General features: G+C 39.3%; 1 protein-coding gene across 22 annotated transcripts in view; it reads right to left on the bottom strand.

Annotated features, from left to right (window-relative positions):
- Positions 1–409: 409 nt before the first annotated feature.
- PLEKHA5 (pleckstrin homology domain containing A5) overlaps positions 410–18,604 on the bottom strand; it is a 174,392-nt gene continuing 156,197 nt past the window's right edge. For 15 of the 22 annotated variants that reach the window (XM_082238750.1, XM_082238765.1, XM_082238769.1 and 12 more), the window contains 14 exons: positions 17,412–17,474; positions 16,307–16,387; positions 16,023–16,172; positions 15,485–15,586; positions 14,417–14,531; positions 14,210–14,253; positions 13,119–13,307; positions 12,195–12,315; positions 7,444–7,559; positions 6,326–6,535; positions 4,879–5,061; positions 4,069–4,184; positions 2,303–2,448; positions 410–1,316 (listed from right to left, as the gene is read on the bottom strand). In XM_082238750.1, coding sequence (XP_082094876.1) covers positions 1,282–1,316; positions 2,303–2,448; positions 4,069–4,184; positions 4,879–5,061; positions 6,326–6,535; positions 7,444–7,559; positions 12,195–12,315; positions 13,119–13,307; positions 14,210–14,253; positions 14,417–14,531; positions 15,485–15,586; positions 16,023–16,172; positions 16,307–16,387; positions 17,412–17,474 — 1,671 coding nt within the window. In that variant the 3' untranslated portion in view covers positions 410–1,281. Of the gene's footprint in view, positions 1,317–2,302; positions 2,449–4,068; positions 4,185–4,878; positions 5,062–6,325; positions 6,536–7,443; positions 7,560–12,194; positions 12,316–13,118; positions 13,308–14,209; positions 14,254–14,416; positions 14,532–15,484; positions 15,587–16,022; positions 16,173–16,306; positions 16,388–17,411; positions 17,475–18,604 lie in introns of those variants that run through there. The other 7 variants (XM_082238771.1, XM_082238756.1, XM_082238757.1 and 4 more) reach the window with 2 other exon arrangements.

The raw sequence follows: 18,604 nt of genomic DNA, 5'->3' as shown, positions 1-18,604 counted from the left end.
GAGAACAAAATAATTAATGTCATGTTTACTGTGGATGCATTAATTTGAGGGAGAGGGACTTTGATAATACAATCTGTAAATGAAGGCCTTATCAAGATTAACTGAGCCATTTAAGTGTCATGCACAAAATCTCTAAATCTATGGAGCTTAACCATACGATAAATGCTACTCTTCTGCTTTTAGACATGGAAACTGTGTTATGAAGAAGGGAGCCTTGTGACACTTCTTAATGATTCCAAAGTAATCTTCATCCTCTGATTCTATTCTCAGTCTAATGTGGACTGGAACTGCCCCATATCATGTGTTCTTCATTTGGACTTCATGAAACTGATCGCCTACATCTCTAAGAGGCAGAAGTCCTTTCTTCTAGTTAAAAGTTTCCTTGCAGATGAAGATAACATCCACACAATTACTTAAGAACATTTATTTATAACATGATATAAAAGAAATGAGATATGAACATTTTTATTTGAACAATAGTAAGTGGCTTCTTATACTTACATTGGTTGTGCTCATTGTATAATATATACACAATGAACATAATTACATTTGTACACAAACTTAACTGGGAACTGAATACCTGCTTATTGCTGTACATACCCTATTCCAAAAGAGGAAGAGCCCAGTACCTCAAGATTCATAACCCTTCATTTTTGTTTAAAGTAAGAGAGAGAGAGAGAGAGAGAGAGAGAAGTAAACACTAACATTCATGTCTATGTTGAGGACAGTATGGGAGAAACTGACATTGCAACTTGACCGAGAAATAATTACAGATCAGAAATAGAACACATCTTAACTCGGCAATAATAATAATAATAAATGGCACATTTTAAATAGGGCATAAAACATTTACAAATCAAAAGGTGAAAACAATACATGATTCATTTTTAGAAGCATAACTGAGGTTTAAGTGGTGATCTGTAAAAGCAACCCATGAAAAAGGCTAAAAAGGAAGCAAACTTAATTAAATTCAATTTTTTAAAATAAAAAAACCTTACACCAGAGAAAAACCACTTGCGAAGGTTCCGATTGTAGGCCGCACATTTGAAAAAGAAGCCTTAATGATGTGGATGGAAGTCATAGTAGCAGCAGGCTGGTGTCAGAAGAACTATCTCCAAACTGTTGAGGGTACCGTGGGAGGCATTTAAAGCTCTCTTGGAATAAACATTTTCCATGAAGTGATAAAAAATGATGCTCTGTGGCCAAAAGCATCAGAACTATGAATTTCATAGATTTAATAAAATTGACTTTACAGTATCTTCTTTCCGTAGGTCCGTTTTGTTAGCCGTGAATCGTTTCAGCAGAAGCTGGAAGAGCTGGAAAAAAAAGCTGAGTGAGGTTTATTGCAAACAAGCCACTGAAAGAAAAGAATGTGGGGTTTTCTTTTTGAACCTGGACAGAGATAATGGGGACCACCTTCTGTAAAATGTGATTATCCATAATCTGAAGTAATCCTAATGGAAGAGCAACCCTGTAGCTGGATCAGATCAAAGCCCCATCTAGCTCAGTCATCTTCTTCCCTGATGGTCTGCCATTGACAGAATTATCCTCCATGAATCTCTAATTTTCTTTAAAAGTTAGGCTCTGTCCCGAATCAACTGCCTATGAGTTTTCACTGGGTTTTAGCATCCGCAAAATATTATCTGGGGTGTGTGTCACTCAACACACAGGCACTGATTTTGACAGCACATGGGGGGCTTGAGGGCACAGGAGAGAAAGAGTTTGATGCTAACCACACAGACATGATTCCTGTACATTATTTTCTAAGAGGTGGTAGGAAGCCTTGTGTTTGGGTCAGAAAGGTGCCATTTCTTGTATCCTAAGAACAAAGGCATAAAACTCAAGACTGGTGGCTCTGTGGCAGAGGACATGCTTTTCAGAGATCCCAAGTTCTATCCCCATCATCTCCACTTTGAGAGACGAGGTGGCAGATGATGGGAGAGACCCTGGAGAGAAAGCCACTGCCAGGCAGAACAGACCGTACTGAGCCCGACACACAAATACTTTGTATTGGCAAAAGGCAGTTTCCAGCGTTATCCCAAAGGTTAGTAATTGAACGTTCCAAATTATTTACCAAGACCAACCCTTAACTGGTGTTTTAGGTGCCTGCTGTAACACTGCAGCAGTGCTTACGAACCTCTGCCAGTGCATGCTTATGATATCTCTGGCCTGGCCACAGAAACATCTAAGATGTTTGCTTTATTTCAAAATTTTCTTTTGATTTTTTTTTTAATATTAGAAGCAAAACTATAGTGCATGCTGTTATAATACATTTTGGCAGTCTACATTTCCTAAATCAAACCTGCTGCTGTTGAGTTTCCTCTTGACGTCTGTGCTGGCATCTCAAACGAAGAAATAGTATCCTCCTGCTCATGAATGCTGGTTTCTTCACTCTCTTCTGTGCTGCTTTCAGGTTTGTGGTTTGCAACTGGGGCCTCGTTCTTCAGGCTGGGGGCGAACAATCTAAGTTTAGAGTTTCCTCTAACTTCTAATTGGGTTAACTGATATTGTACACCACTTCAATAAAAGCCTAAAATACAAAAATACTAGTTGTGGTGTATATAGGATTATGAGATCACGTAACCCAGTCTCGGAATCTATGCTTTTCTAGATGAGTGGGGATACTGCTTTCTACTTCACACACACATAGCATTTTTAAAATAAGACCTAAGAAATCAGATTATGTATTTTTTCATTTTATTTATCCTGAGTGCCTGATGGGTGTCCTTCAGAAGAGCATTCCACAATTTGGGTATGGCCACTACGAGGGCTATGTCTTCCTGAAGACAGCAAACTTATTTCTGCAGTGAAGACACCTAGAGGAGCTTCTGTAGATGATCTTAAAGCACGGTCAGATTCACGGGACTAGGCAACCCCTAAACCAAATCAACTTGCTAGTCACACCTTCTGAATGGTGAGTGACTATACTGTTTTTGGTTTTGGGTCATTAAAGACTTGGACAGGGATCCAAAAGACTGCAGGCTCACCAAGATTCTCACACTTTCCTTTCGTGACTCAGCCCTTTGCATCCCCTCCTCCTACCCCAAAATAATTTCCGAAGGTCAGGGCTCTCGTGGAAAGGCTTGCAATGTGTCAAGAGCGGCTGCCTCCTAGGTATACACCAAAGTGCTTTGCAAGTAGGCACGGGCTTCTTTCGATCCCAGCCTTGTAGTTTTCCAACTGGAAGTGGAATGAATTTGGAATAAATTTTGACACCTTTATCATGTTAAAAGGCAAAGGTAAAGGGACCCCTGACCATTAGGTCCAGTCGTGACCGACTCTGGGGTTGCGGCGCTCATCGCGTTTTATTGGCCGAGGGAGCCGGCATACAGCTTCCGGGTCATGTGGCCAGCATGACTAAGCCGCTTCTGGCGAACCAGAGCAGCACATGGAAACACTGTTTACCTTCTTGCCGGAGCGGTACCTAATTCTCTATCTGCACATTGACGTGCTTTCGAACTGCTAGGTTGGCAGGAGTAGGGACCGAGCAACGGGCGCTCACTCCATCAGGGGGATTCGAACCACCGACCTTCTGATTGGCAAGTCCTAGGCTCTGTGGTTTAACCCACAGTGCCAACCGTGTCCCACTTTATCATGCTAACGTTTTCAAAATGGGAAAATCTATTTCAAAGCTTTTGGAAGACAGGAACTTTTACGTTAGCTTTCACATGCTAGGTAAAAGGCCAACACAGCTGGTTTTTAATGGCTGTGAAGCTACTTTAATTCCTTTATTTAAAAGTTCGGCAGTGATCCAGAAACAAACTGGACAATTTTACATTTAAAAAAAAATGCTCTTGAAACCTATATTATTTAATAGCTTCAACCAATTAGCACTCGGTTCTTTATTTTCAGGTCCCAGAAATAACTACCTGAAGTGGTAAAGCAAGGGCTGATGTGAAGGGGGGGTAACTGTTAGTTTGTCAATCCCCTCCTATGAAGTGAAAAGAAATAGAATGCAGGGGTAAAGTCTCCCCCTAAATTTGCAGATATGGAATCACTGCAATGACTTCTGGTTTTACTGCAAAGCCCCACACAGCTGCTGTTACTAGTAAGTTAGAGTTGCTTTACCTGAAGTCAGCATCTTGTGTCTCTTCTACTTTTTTTAGCTTTTCAGAAGCCTCATAGGGAGTCCCCTCCTTTGGCTCTAAGACATCTGGTGACAGCTGACCTTCATTTTTTGGTAACTGAGGGTAAAAAATAAAAGTGAATAATAAATGTTAGCTATTTGAAGTACCTAAGTTGAAGAGGTGTGTAGATAGCAGAGTTTTATTTTCTGTTTTTAATTTCAGTTACTCAATCTCCTGCATTTAGGTTGGTGCACTTTTTAAAGCTGTCTCTAATGAACAAGCAGTATTAAGTTTGGGACAACCAGGAGGCACCAAGGAAAGAAAAACAGGGAGGTAAAGTTTCAATGGTACACACGCTAAAAACACTTTTGTTCAGGAGCATTTAAGAAGCACATCACTGTGTTCTCTGTGTCATGAGCAGAGAACACAGAGATGTGTTTTCTAAGTGCCTCTAAGGAAGAAATATATTTTGAAATATGTTTGGCCAACAATATCTTTATTTTTGTGTACCCTTGAGATTTCACATCCCTCTTTCTCCTAGTTAATTGTAGACTATCTGAACTCTGCATTGTTTACCCAACATTTGCTCAGTGATTTGCAGTAACCCAAACTATAATTTCAGTTTGAAAGCATGCTCTGCAAAAGAGAAAGAAGACTAGAAAAGTGGTAAAAATGTAGATAAGAGCTAACTAATTAAGCAAGTTCTAGAGGTGCCTTTGTGGGGAAGGTTTTGCTTCTATATTTTCTGACCCCAGTTCCTTATTTTCTCATTGTATGCCAGTAAATTTCTGTGATCAGGAAAAAGCAGTACCTGTGTAATAAAACCAGCATGATGTTCATTTGGATGATCATTATTCTTATCCTCTGGACGATCATTATCTTTAATCCAAGGGGAGTCTTCTGCACAATTTTGATGGCTCTGGCCTGCATCACTTCCTCTAATGGCATACTCTAATTCCTTGGTAATGCAAACAAAATCATCCTTCCTTTGGTTCTGCAGGGAATATTTGATTTATTGTGAACAAACAAGGCAACTAACTGGCAGTACAATGATAAAGACACTGGTTAGTTAGGAAACAAAACAACAGGGCCCCTCTGGACATCATTTTTATAGCACATTCCTAAGATTTGTGCTCATGAGGCTGTCTGGGTGCCTTCAATACTGTTTGTGCCTTCAAAGGTTTTGGAGTGGTCACACTCCTTCGCTTGCACTCAGTGCATATTCTGTAACTTCCTGCTGAAATACTGTAACTTTTTATACCAAAAATGTTCTGGTTATTTTTGTCCCACTTCTGTTGTGCTCTAACCCCTCCAGACAGCAGTAATGTGGTAGCATGTCGTGGCATCGCCAAACAAATCTACCATTAAAGCGCCATTATTGTGTCAAAAACATATTGCACAATATGCCCGCAATATAACGTCAGTCTGGAGGGGCCCACGGATTGTTAACTTCCTTGTAGAAAACATCAGATGTCAAAGAGAACAACAACTACCAGACTTTTAGAAGAAATCTGAAGGCAGCCCTGACTTTTAGAAGAAATCTGAAGGCAGCTTATAATGTTTAATGTATCACAATATTTTAATATTCTTTTGGAAGCCGCCCAAATAAATCATTATTATTATTATTGGGCGAGGGTGGTATAAATGGGTGGGGTATAAATAATATATTATTATTATTATTATTATTATTATTATTATTATTATTATTATTATTATTATTATTATTATCTTACATGATACTCCTCCTGTACACGACACATAGGTACCGATATAATGGGTGGTCACTAAACACCTGCAGCACAGGACCTTGCAATTGCCTGTACCTTTCCTGTGCCCCAAATGTGTCCACACGGACTAACGGCTCAAAACACATTTTAAAAACCAAAGAGTAGACCTCTCTATCTTTTAGTGATGCTACTGTCCATTCCAAAAAGCAGGGAGGAAGCTGCTAATCTTCTTGGGGAGAAAGATTGCTCTAAGACCATGAGGAGTCTCCAATATCCCTCACTCCTCTGGGATTAGTGGGGCTTAATATAAACACAAACTATCTGTTTCCATTCCAGGCCAACATTTTCCTTACCCTCACAACAGGAACAAAAGCTCCACCTGACTGGACAAAAGAACTTCCTTCACAATATCTGTTTCCACATCCTTCTCCAGATTTTGGAGGCAGCACAGAAGTCAGTCCTCAGCCATAAACTGAGGCTCTAAGAGCTTCTGTCTGTCAAGGGTTGTGGGGGGATGAACGTGTGGCATACCTGAGACAACTTAAAAGGATTCTCTCTGACAAGGGATGGGCTTTGTGATGGGGACAGATCTGAGACACCAATAATATTCAGTCCTTTCTTCTTCTCTCTTAGACAAGCCTGCTGATGTCTCTTTATTCTTTCCATCTGCTCTTCCACTGTCATCCGGGGACGAGCACTTTCTGCCAAGCATAGCTGCTCTACTGCACTTCTTGGCCTCTCCTTGAAAGGAAAGAAATGTATGGTAAAAAAAAAAGCACTTCTAAAAAAGGAAGCAATGTTTGAGGGACACCTTTACTCTGCTGTTGCAATGGGATATACCATGCTATTCCCAATACACAGAAACTGGCATGATTTGAAGCAACAAGGTTAACTACACAGAATGTGAATCTAGAATTTTTAATCCATGTCAAAGATTTCCATCCACAGAATGCATTGCACTGTGATAAATTCCATAAAATACCACTGCCTCTATTCAAAGAGCATCATGTAAAAAACTCGCCAATAGCCTTATGGAACTAGAACTGATTACAATAATGCTGAACAAACTCTCATCTCTGATTCACAGAATGAGGTTGTACTGATGGAGTGAAAGCACTCTATTTTGTAAGGCAAGTTGGTTTTTGTCTACTGCCTATCAATGATGCTGCAGATAAATGTGACTGGGGAGAGGAGGCAGGGAAGAGATAGGTGCTGTGCTATTTAAAGACTAGCTCTTCATATTTCATCATGAATCAGCTGCACTTTTTCAGTAAGGCATTCATATCCCTGTGTATTTGGCCAAGGATCCAGGGGGTGAGAGGGTGGTGTTGATGTTCTCATATATACAATATGCAGAAGCCCACTGGTCATTATGGAAAACATACACTTGACGGATGGTGGCAATCCAACAAGTCAATCTTTTTCTCTACTATATGAAATTGTTCTCTGTCTTCCCATCACAGTCCTTCTGAATATTGTGCCAAGCAGGAGCATTGCCATGATGATCTTATACTACATGTTGGGCAGTGGTGGCATCTGCTGGTGTAAGAGTAGCCACACAGTTGCACTGGTGCAATACCCTGAGTTGATGTGCAATTCAGATGGAGAGCTGGAGGCAGCAAGGGATACAATTCAAAAGTAGTAAATACCGTTCTTAGATCGATCTTCTTAGTTTTCCTTAACGTCACATAGGAAGCTATTGTTGAAGATTCAGGTGTTGGTGACTTTGTTCTGGGAGGCACAACTCCAATGGGAAAATGAGAGCCTATAAAACAAGAGGGGTATTGTAAAGACCTTAACACAAACTCTAGATGCAGTTAATGTGAAACATGTTTTATCATGCAGTTATCATATTTCAGCACCTGCCTAACAATAAGTCTGCTCATAATAAGGATTTTAAAATACATTACATTGAAATCTAATGATTATAGATAAAAGCTAGGTCTGAAGAAGTAATGTTTCTAGAATGATGGACCCCAAGTGCTGGTACTTCTCTTTTAAGATCCATGTACAAGTACACAATCTTTGATGCCAAGGAGCCTTAGACCCTGATCATTCCACTCCTGTGTTGCCCACAATTTCTGCACTCCTATTCTGCCAATAGTGCTTTATGAGGTGTAAGAAGGGAGACAGATGGTGGTGGATTCACTACAGCAGTTGCTGAAAGTGGGGCACTCACTGGATTAAGCAAGAGAAACCCCAGGACTATGCAACCAGAAGAGGCTTGGGGGGGGGGTTGAGATGGATTAACAATAAGAGCTTAACTTTTCTGCCATGCGTTTGGACAATGAGTTGCTGAGAGTTCAGTTATATTTACTGCTTACTTTGAGAATATCTGTGTTGTATGCGTTGGTTTGTTTTTTTAAAAAAAACATTTGTTATTAATGTTTGGTTTTGAATTACCATTGTTACAAGCTGTTTTGGGAATTCCTATTAAAAAGACACACACACACCAGTGACTAACGAAACAGAATATTTATAATGTTATTAACAAAACGTTTTGACTTCCACCTTCAACGGCTGCTGACACAGATGATGTGTTCAGTCATCAAAGCTCTATAATTGCAATCTTAGAAACAGTATCTTTTTTTACTGGTGCTTCCTTTGAGCCCAGGGCTTCCTGTCTGCTGATTAACTTGCCCTTTAAGAGTTTATTTGGTGGCTATCACTTCGGCACAGCGAGTTTCTGAGCTGGGGGCCTTGTATTCTGATTCCTGACTTATGTGTTTCACCTGGACAAAGTGCGGTTCATGCCTATGGCATGTTCTACTTCTAATAGGTCTCAAGAGGTGGTGTTGCTCTCTTTTTGTCCCAATCCTTCCTGTTCCCAAGAACATCACTGCCATTTGTAGTGGGGAAATTCGACCATCTCAGCAAGCACACAGTAGGAGAGCTTTGAATGTCTGGCGTGCTTTGAGATTTTATTTGCTACACACAACTGAGTTTAGAAAGTTGGTAAGGCAATACGAAAATCTCAATTTTAGTGGAGATCTAACAACCAAGAAATCATCATTTTGGGGGGTATCTATTAGCAACTCATACATAAATTAATCTTACAGTAACCCTAAAAAAGAAAGAACAAGAAAAGCAGACACTGCCCTCATAAAAAAACCCCACTACATAAGAAAAACTTTTTATGTGCCACAAAACTGGGAAACACAAAAGAACAAATTCAGTTTGTACTATATACATGATTTGGGTTTTGCAACGTTATATTTAGAGGTATGGAAACCCAATCCTAAAACAGAAAAAAGAAAAGAGCACTTTGCACCTATATTTTGTGAAGAAGGATCAGGGTATGTGCAAAGGGGGGGGGAACCTATCAATTTTCTTCAGTTTCTCTGTACTACTTTTAACTGGCTCAAGACTCCATTACAGAACAGTAAAACACAAACAAATCCTCACAGTGCAAATCTCAACAGGCCATAATATTCTATGTATAAAACAATATTTATATTGTGTATTCCTTGTCACAGCATGTAGGCAGGATTTTGGAGCGTGGCCACTTTCTGCCAGCTTTCGTCTAAGGAACTTAAAATACAATCCTAATCCTTTTATACAGGTACAGCCACATAAATGACAATTAAAATAAATGCAGCATGCCCAGATCTCCCTCCTTGTTCTCAAAGCAGTGCAGGTGGTTGACAATTCAACACTGGATCCTTAAAAATGGGTTTCATCCTGCTTTAACTGTTTGCTTTGAACACTTTGGTCTGATGAAATGTATTACTCCAGCAGGAAATGGTACATTGCCAGTAGGATTCTTTATTTAAAACTAGCAGCATCATACCCAGAGCTGCTCAGGAATTCCAAGAAACCATTTTTATTTATTTTTGGTAAGGTTCAGATTGCTATCTTGATTCCAAATGGCACCCAATTGTATCCAAACAGATGAAAACTTGCTCCTTGACCACAGGGACCATCATGCAAGATTTTGTGAAGGTATCTTAAGAGGTGTCCAAATGCAGAGAGAAGAGACAAACAACTTTCCAAAATACATAGTAGATACTTTAATTAGATAAGAGGATTTTATTACTGGCTATCCTGCAAGATGTTTTCCCCTCCACTTTTGGAAAGACAGGTGTGGTAAAACTTTCTATGCATACTGATGGAAAGAAATATTGCACCATAGTTTTAAAAAGCTGCATTGCTTTGTGCCTTGCATCTCCCAGGCCTGCTGCATGGTAGTTTTGACAGCTCCAATGAAATGTATGTGACTAAACTGCTGATTACTAGTTGTGCGATGAATGCGATTAGCAGAATAAACACACAGGTTAACATTCCCTACCTAAGCCCCTAAAGCTCTCAGACTGAGTTAATAGGATTTACTCTGAGACTTTAGCTCACCACTTCCTCTGCTGTAAGCAGATGCAAGGACAATTGTCTTATTAAAGCATCAATTTTGGTTTATTAGATTGCTGAAAGAAGCTGCACACACTTGCCTTATCTGACCATATCTCTCTAGTACAGAGGTCTGACACTAGCAATATGAACAAAATGGGTCCGGTATTTCCAAAGGGACTGTTAGAAAATGTGGCTGCCTCAGAATATAAATCATTGTAGGTAAAGTGATGCTTCTTATTTGACCCCCTTCCTGTCTCAAGTTGAAATAACAGTCCAGTTCCTTGTCCTGAGAATGGTCTATCTAGGCCTACAGCACCCCCAGATAAATGCCCAATTGCTTATTTAAATAATCTCCAAGGAGGTGATATGACAGCATCCAAGGCGGTTTCTTCTATTACTGCACATTTATAGACAAAACTTTCTTCCAGTCCAGTCTACACTTCTTTTGTTTGAAGTTTACCACCTCACTGCTTCTTCTACAGACTTCAAAGTAGCCAGCTTATAGGCACTTCATCTGCTTAAATTGAATTTAGTGTAAGATGGAAAAGAGGGGAAACTGGAATCAAAGAACTGTAAGAGTACCCTGCCCAAACTGAAAGGCAGTGATAAAGCCAACAGGATATATTAATAAATTGGACTCAGGCCTGATGCAAACAAGAAGATATTGAAAAAGTAAGGTAGCCCAGCATGTGAAACTGTTCAGGCTCTTCACCCCCCCAAAAAAATTATTTTTGCATTTTTCATGTCACCATCAAACGCTAACCACCAAACAATCCAATGGTGTGAAAAATCACTGAGGGGAACTGCTCCACACAAGCACATGTATGATTAGACTGCATATTGTACAAGGATTTGTGATGGCTATTTATATCCTTTCTGATAACTCTTTACAGACCATTCTATACATACATATATATATATATGTGTGTGGGTGGGAGTGTAATATGCACATACATATCTTTGTTGTTGACCAATATGAATAATCTTTTTGTAATTAAAAACTAAGTTCCTGAATTTGCTCCCCATCCCCTTCTCCCTTCCAATCAGTTTCCCTTTCATGTCATGCCTTTTGAATGGAAACCACGGGGGCAAGTACTGTCTCATTACTGTTCACTTTGAACTGGTCTGGGAGCCTCCCTTGCCTTGTGAGCTAAAAATCCTTCAAATAAGTAATAAATAGGCAGCATAGCCTTGTGTAGCAATCTCAACATGCCATTCATGCTATTTACGTGAGTGAACTGAGCTTAAGGGAGTTTCATTCAAAACGGATTGAACAGAACAGATGCTGCAGTGGCTAGAATGCTGCCAAAAAGCATACATTTCTGCTCAGCCATAAAGCCCATGAGGTATTTCACCATAAATAAATAAATAAATAAATAAATAATATCCTTATTTGGATTTAATACCCAAAACTAAGTGCTTTGTAAAATCAAGGTGAACAAGCCTTCCACTTGCAGACTTAAGAATCACTAGACCAAAAGTGAAGCAATGTGGCTTAAAAAAACCCCAAACCCACACCAACCACTACAGGGTAAAGCTTATCATTTGTCTAGGAGACAGAGAAAACTTGAGAATTGCAATATCACGCTTTTCTCTTTTCTTTTTAAGGAGACACTTTCCCCCCTGTCTTTTGACAAATCTTGAAGTTCTGTAGTGCTGCCTTCAAGGATGTTCCAGCAAAATAATGCAGGAAATGGATGAACAAAAGATGGAAAGATTGTTCAAGGGCAATGACTGAAAATGAACAATTGTTTGGAGGAGTGGTATGTGCAGAACATGAGAGATGTGATTAGGCACAGCGTCAATATGGATTTCAAGGTTGATTCTCGGTATTATCTTTTATTTTTCTTCTTCCTGTGACTGGCTGAAAGCCTTCTCTGGTCGTATAATTAAACCTAATTTCACTATGCTAGCTTTTTCCTTATAATAAGAACAGGTTACTCTGTTTGTAAAACTATAACCGATTGTGCTGTTTCTTCTGTGTGATGACAGGAGTTCCTCATTCCCCTATCAGGGGAAATAACCAACTGTTTAGCCTATATATTATTTTACCAACCTTTAGCTGCAGACATTTCCGACTCAGAAACTGGATCTGCCTTTTCTTCCCCATTTGATTCATCAACTTCTGCCACAGTTGTTAGCTCAGGCTCACTTTTATAAAGACGGTAATCTGGACCCTAGAGTCAACCACAGTAAAACATACGTTAGCATCTTCCCATAAGACATGTCAGAACGTAACAGCAACATGGCCACCTGTAGAGTATGGCAATGATGATATTATATTCTGAAATGCCCTCTTCTTTTAAAGGCCCAAGACAACAAAAGATTGCTTACATTTTGTGTAGATTTATTTTTAACTGAACTGAATGGCAAATATATGCCAAGAGGCTGGATAGGCACAACTCATGAGTACAGAACTTGTTTTTGTAGCTATGTGTAACAACACTCAGCTTTTACTGGAAAACCTATTGCTTTTTCTTTCCTTAGAGCATCACATGGAAAATTTGGAGAAAAGTGTTCGCTGCTTATCGCATCATTTCCCCCTGAAGAATGTAAGCATGTTGCGGCAGCTACCTATCGATGATTAAATAATCCCGGACAGTGCTAGGTACTGTCAATAATTTATTTTAAAAAAACCTGTTGCACTTGTTTCAAAATATGATTTTTTAAAATAATAAAAAAATAAACACCCACCTACCAAAATGGAACATAGCAAAAGCTCAAATCTGGTTTCAGAGCCACAAATATTGCTGGACAAAGTACAAAATGCAACCAGTCTGAGTCAATGGGTACACTGACATTCACATAATATTGATGAAAACAGAAGTGGCAAACATTAACAGTGCAGCTGGGGGATAACACAGTTAAGCTGAAAAGAAGCAAGGCCACAACATAAAAGTAGCTGGATGTCAAAATAAAATGGCAACTGTGCAGGGTGGTGGGATGACTGATGAAGAACGTGGCAGTTTTGGCCACTTACACAGTGAGCTCCATTTCTTTGGTATCCTTGAACTTGGTGAATCTTCCTCTCTTCTGGCAGATGCACAGGGCCCCTGCTATAACAGAGCAAGGAGCTGCTATCACTGGGCAGAGGGGGGATTATGGGAGGATGCTCTGCAAAGTCATAGGACCGAGGGAGTGGAGGACGAGGTGGGACTACTTCCTCTTCCTAAAGATTGCAGAACAGTCACCTGATTTAGATGTGCTCATCTATCACAACAATTATAACTTCTTTCACATATTTTACAGCAGTTATATTACAGGTTGGAATTAAAGGGACACTGCTGTAATGAGAGGGAGAGATTAAAAAAATAACTCTAGTACATCACCAGTGGACACAACATTTTAGCAATTTGTTCTTGGTCCACCTCTGTTTACTCTGGCCCCCTGGGGGGGGCACAGAAGAAAGCATGCAATCTTCACCCACCCCTGAGCAAACAAAGGAACTTTCCTCAGGTCAATTTTTCTTGATGGTATCTCTCCCCCCCCCTCAATTTCCCTATATTTCATGTGTTGATGCACTCTCACACATTTCAATTTAAAAAGTGTACATTCCCTCATAAAAAATAAAACGTATATTCTAGTTCCTTTAGACATTGCCTCCCACATGTCACTCACAGTGTCCCTTTAAAGCTACCCAATTCCTGAAGTTATTACAGGCTCAGAGACACTGAGCAATATCAACTCCCCAACATTTTGAGCAGGAATTGTGGGTGCTCAGCTCTTGCAGAACTGAGCTTACACACATGTAAAGCATTTCTTGCTATATGAAATGTGTGTGGGGCAGGGTAAAGAATCAAGGTTCACAATTTGCTGGGGGAGGAATCAGGATAAAGGGAAAATAAGAAATGGGAAGAGATATATGAACTTATAAGAGTAAGAAGTCACAAAACATACAAAGAAATTGTCATTTGGGAGTTCAGCCTTTAGAATTAATCCAGTTTTGAAATCTGTTTATTTAAATATACTAAAGATACATAAAATAACTTTAATAAAAAGGACAAGTAGGAGATTTGAATCAGAAAGTGATTACAAAAGTCCCCCCCCAAAAAAAAAATCCTTAGGACATACCTCATTTTTATATTTAGATGAGAAAGCCTTTGTTGCAGTGATATCTATTTAAAAAGAAAGAAGAACATTTATTTTTATAATGAGTAATGAATTAAATCCTTGGTAGTGATCAACAGCTTAAATATTTCCTTTTCAATCACTGAAATGAAACTGTATTCAATCAAGAGGGTATATAACAGCTTCTAAGAGGCTGACATGCCAATTTACCTGCCTCTGCAGTGCTGTTTCTTTGCTGTTTATGTTTACTCAAACCTTCCATGACATCCTGAATTCGCCAAAGCTCCTTCTGAATTTGAGCACGTTGTATACCGGCTGACTCAGTCTGCCAGAGAGAAATGTTAAAATTGAGATTGTCTGCCTCCACTTTTTATAAAAAGCATTGACGGATTCATTGTATTTTATCACACACACTTTTTTCGTTCTGGATACAATGCCCTTTTCTTAGATTGAAACAAAAGCCACTTGCAGGCCTCTCCCAAGGCAACAAGTTATCCAAGGCTGTCAACTGCTACCCACATGGGGCATTTGGGGATGTCAGCTTTCATCTACCCCGTGACCTGTTCCTGGAGCTTGGGGGCGGTGCGGGATGTGGAGAATAAAGGCAGTAGAATCCATTCACATTACACATTTTATATTATTTATTTTAACTGCAGTACTGAGGACTCTCTAAGATGTTCTAGAGGCAAAATGAGGGAACATTATGCACATGCTTGCACATTATGTTTCAGCTGTATTTTCCAAAATGTTTCTTTTTATTTTGTAACCAAATTCAGGCAGACGTGCTTGGGTGGAAATGAAGGGAAAACTAGGAGAGACTGAACCTCTGACCCAAATTTTGACTGCACCACATATTTCATTGAGATTTTGTCCTTTCATTCCCACTCACTGCATTGCAACCTCTCATGGGGCAAAAATCTTATTGGATTGGATTGGATTGTCAACTGGCAGAATGACATTACAATGCTTTGGGAATTTCCCCCACCACATCATTATACTAGTATCTTTCTTGGGACACAAGAACATACATCTCCAGTAGAAACTCATGTGCATAAGGCCTACGACCATAACAAAACGTACTGTTCTGAAGACTGAAGAAGCAGGTAGGCATATAATATGTTCTACGCCATTATGCATTTCAGATCCTTTAACAAATGTGGGTGAACTCCTTCATCTTTGCACATCACATCCAGAAGTACATTCTAATAGTATTGCATACATTTTGGTATTATTTCTGGCATGTATGGATATGATACAAAGTTTAGGCATTGGTCGCACCTGAACTTCTCCCAGCCGCTCCAGCTGCTCCTGCATGTGGTTCTTTGTGACTGTTACATCATACTCTAGTTTGTCATATTCCCGCCAAGCTCTCTCAAGCTCCTAAATACAGACACATTAAAAATGTACGCATGTTAGTTTTGCTTCATGGGTAAATCCAAAAAATATAAATTTGGGAGAATGCATGATGAAGAAAAATAAATGGTTTTACTACATTCAGACGGGTTGGGTTGCCAGAAACTGTGGGTGGGTGGTGCCCTAAAAGTTGAACAGCTGATACACATCTCTGCAACTCTGGATCACTTTCCAAAATAAATGGATTCTGTTGTTCCATTGTAGCAAAAGGAGCCCCCTGCCCCTATTTCCATGCCCACACAAGGAGTGGTGAATTCAAGGCAAATTAATGTTTGCTAGAGTGTAATAAAGAACAAACCTATATCTAGTCATTTTCTTTATTTAAAAAAATGCCTACACGAAGAAAGCCACCTGTTAACACACCACTGAGCTTTACTAGCTGAAGAAAAATTGCATTACTTACTGCGGTAGCTCGAGACACTTCTCGACAAGTGCTAAGGAGTCCATTCTGTAAATCATCCCTCTGCAAGATGACATTTTGTATGGCAGCTGGATTTTCCGCATTCATTTCTATCTCCTGACTGGCTGATAGCAAAGCCTGCTCAAGCGTATACTATGGTAATAAAAAGAATAATTTTAATGTTCCACATCATTGAACTAATTTTCTTTTTACTTCACTTATCAGTGTTCTGATAATAAAGCATGGAAAATAACATCCATTTTGGGTAATAAATATAATTGTCCTACTTTTTCCTTGTGCAGCTGCTGAAGCTTTTCTTCCAGGGCTTGAACCACTTTGTCTTGCTCGCATAATCGGCTAAGCTTAGTCTAGTGTGGAAGTGAAGATGGTAATAATTAATGCCACTGGTTGTTTTGCGCTTTTTATTTTAAAAATCGCATACACATTGGGGGAGCCTGGAATATCTAAATGCAGATTACCACAGGCATGACCCTAAATTACACACCAAGCTAGGTTTGAACCACAGTGGAGTGTTCTGTTTTATTTACTATTTATTTATTATTACCCTGAGTCAGTAGGAGCCATTATGCACCTGGTGATCTACCTGTCCCATTCACTAAGTCAGGGAACGTTCCATACACAGCATGGGGAATCTCTGATACATTTTCTAAAAAGGGGCAGCTCCTGCAGATAGGGAACTGAATACCCACTACACATGTCCAACTTAGGACAAATAGTAAACCTGGTGTTTGCAAAAACCTGGTACAATATCTGATTTATGAAGAGAGGGATGTCTTTTTGGTAAAGCCAAGTGAGTAGGGCTTTGTTTAATACAGACTGTGTGTATTAAAGGTTCAGCTTACTGTACACATTATATGATACTGCTCTTGAATATCTGGGATAGGATGACCTATTCATTGGGGGAAATGCTGCTGAATTTTCAAGGGGCCCTGGGAATAACTGAAAGATAACTTATACACTGATTCCCTGTTTGCGGATCAACAAGCCGAAGTCCTACAGTGACTACTTTGTATGCATTTGCAACACAAGCTACTCTGTACAAACAAGAGGGAGTTCATTTTAAGGCTTTGGCCATACAGTCACATCACATTTTGTCTCAGAAAAGCTATTCCTCTTGTACCCTGTTTTTGAAAAAAGGTAAGGCTCAAAAGTTTCTGTTCTCTCAAAGGTGGCTGTGGGTAAAGCTACATTTTTTTTTTTGCAGGCTTTCAACCACAGATTAGTCAAAGCGCATCTCAACTCTGTTTCAGAAAGTCAGGGAGATGTGACAGACTAATGTCATATTGAGTTTGAACTGTTTTTACATGAGTCAAGCATACCAGTTTGTTTAAAACGCACCAATGCAACATACATAAAGCCAACAGTACTTACATCAATATCTAGGTCTTCTGATCTGTATTTGTACAGAGTACCCCTACATTCATCTTGTGTCAGCTATAATAAGGAAGAACACTCCCATCAAACAAATTCACTAAAATTCATGTAAAACAGTGTGCAGTCTAGTTAACATTTAATTAAGCATACATTACTTCATATTGAATGTTAAGCACGTAATATGCCTGAATGCATTTAATCAACACAAACACACACCATGTAAATTTCAGTTCATAATGGAATGCCAAATATGGATTGTCAGAAGGGGAAGCACATCAGAGCTATTTATTCTTGCTATGAAGGTAACCTATGAAGGTAAAGCTAAGTCTGGAATTCCATTCATTAGTGATCTTCAAAAAAGTCTTTAGGAAAAATGTCAGAAAACAAAAAAGTTTAGATAATAGCCAAAGCAAGCAAGAACCAACAAACAAATTTGGGGGGGGCATAAATCAGTTTCAATTATACCAAGGGTTTGGTATGCAGTTAAGAGGGCAGTGAATAAATTCTCAGTTGAGAATTCTGAACGTTTTCTTTTCTTTTACTTCTTAGTCTCCGAAAAACTCAAGAAGAGTTACATGAGATTTACAAAAAAAGGACATTATCTGTGAAGACAACAGAATGAAAACTGTAAATGCACTGTCTTTGACATGCAGGTTTTATTACTTCACTCTCAGCTTTACTGTTAAATAAGACTTTTAACACAACACAAGCAGCTATACACTACATACTCCTTTACACAAACAACTGGGCAGGGGGAACGCACTATTTTGACAAATTTTAAAAGAAATGTGTCAAGGTAAGCAAGATTTACACCAAGGTTACACTGACGAGGGACTACATGGGAGGAGAAACAATCAATTCAGATAGCAGAGGATGACAGTTGGGGTTCTACAATGGGCTGGAAAATCATTCAGATGTCTAAGTGCCAGTAAGGACTTTAGATACCTGAGTTTTCCAGTGTGGCTCTACTCTATATGGCTCCAATGTTATTGTTTGCACCTCCTTGCTCCCAATATTATAAGGGGCTAAATGGGACCGCAGCTAACACAATAATCACACTGCAGTCATGAAGACAGATTGTTGACATATTAAGTTCTCTTTCCAATTCTATATTTCAGATTGCCTAGTATAAAGACACAGGTCAAAATATATAGACATACATTTCAGCATATGCATTTTAAAGTGTATTA

Source organism: Podarcis vaucheri (assembly GCF_965113315.1).
Source record: "Podarcis vaucheri genome assembly, chromosome: 10".
NCBI classification, from domain to species: Eukaryota; Metazoa; Chordata; class Lepidosauria; order Squamata; family Lacertidae; genus Podarcis; species Podarcis vaucheri.
This window is presented reverse-complemented; position numbering and strand designations above follow the sequence as displayed.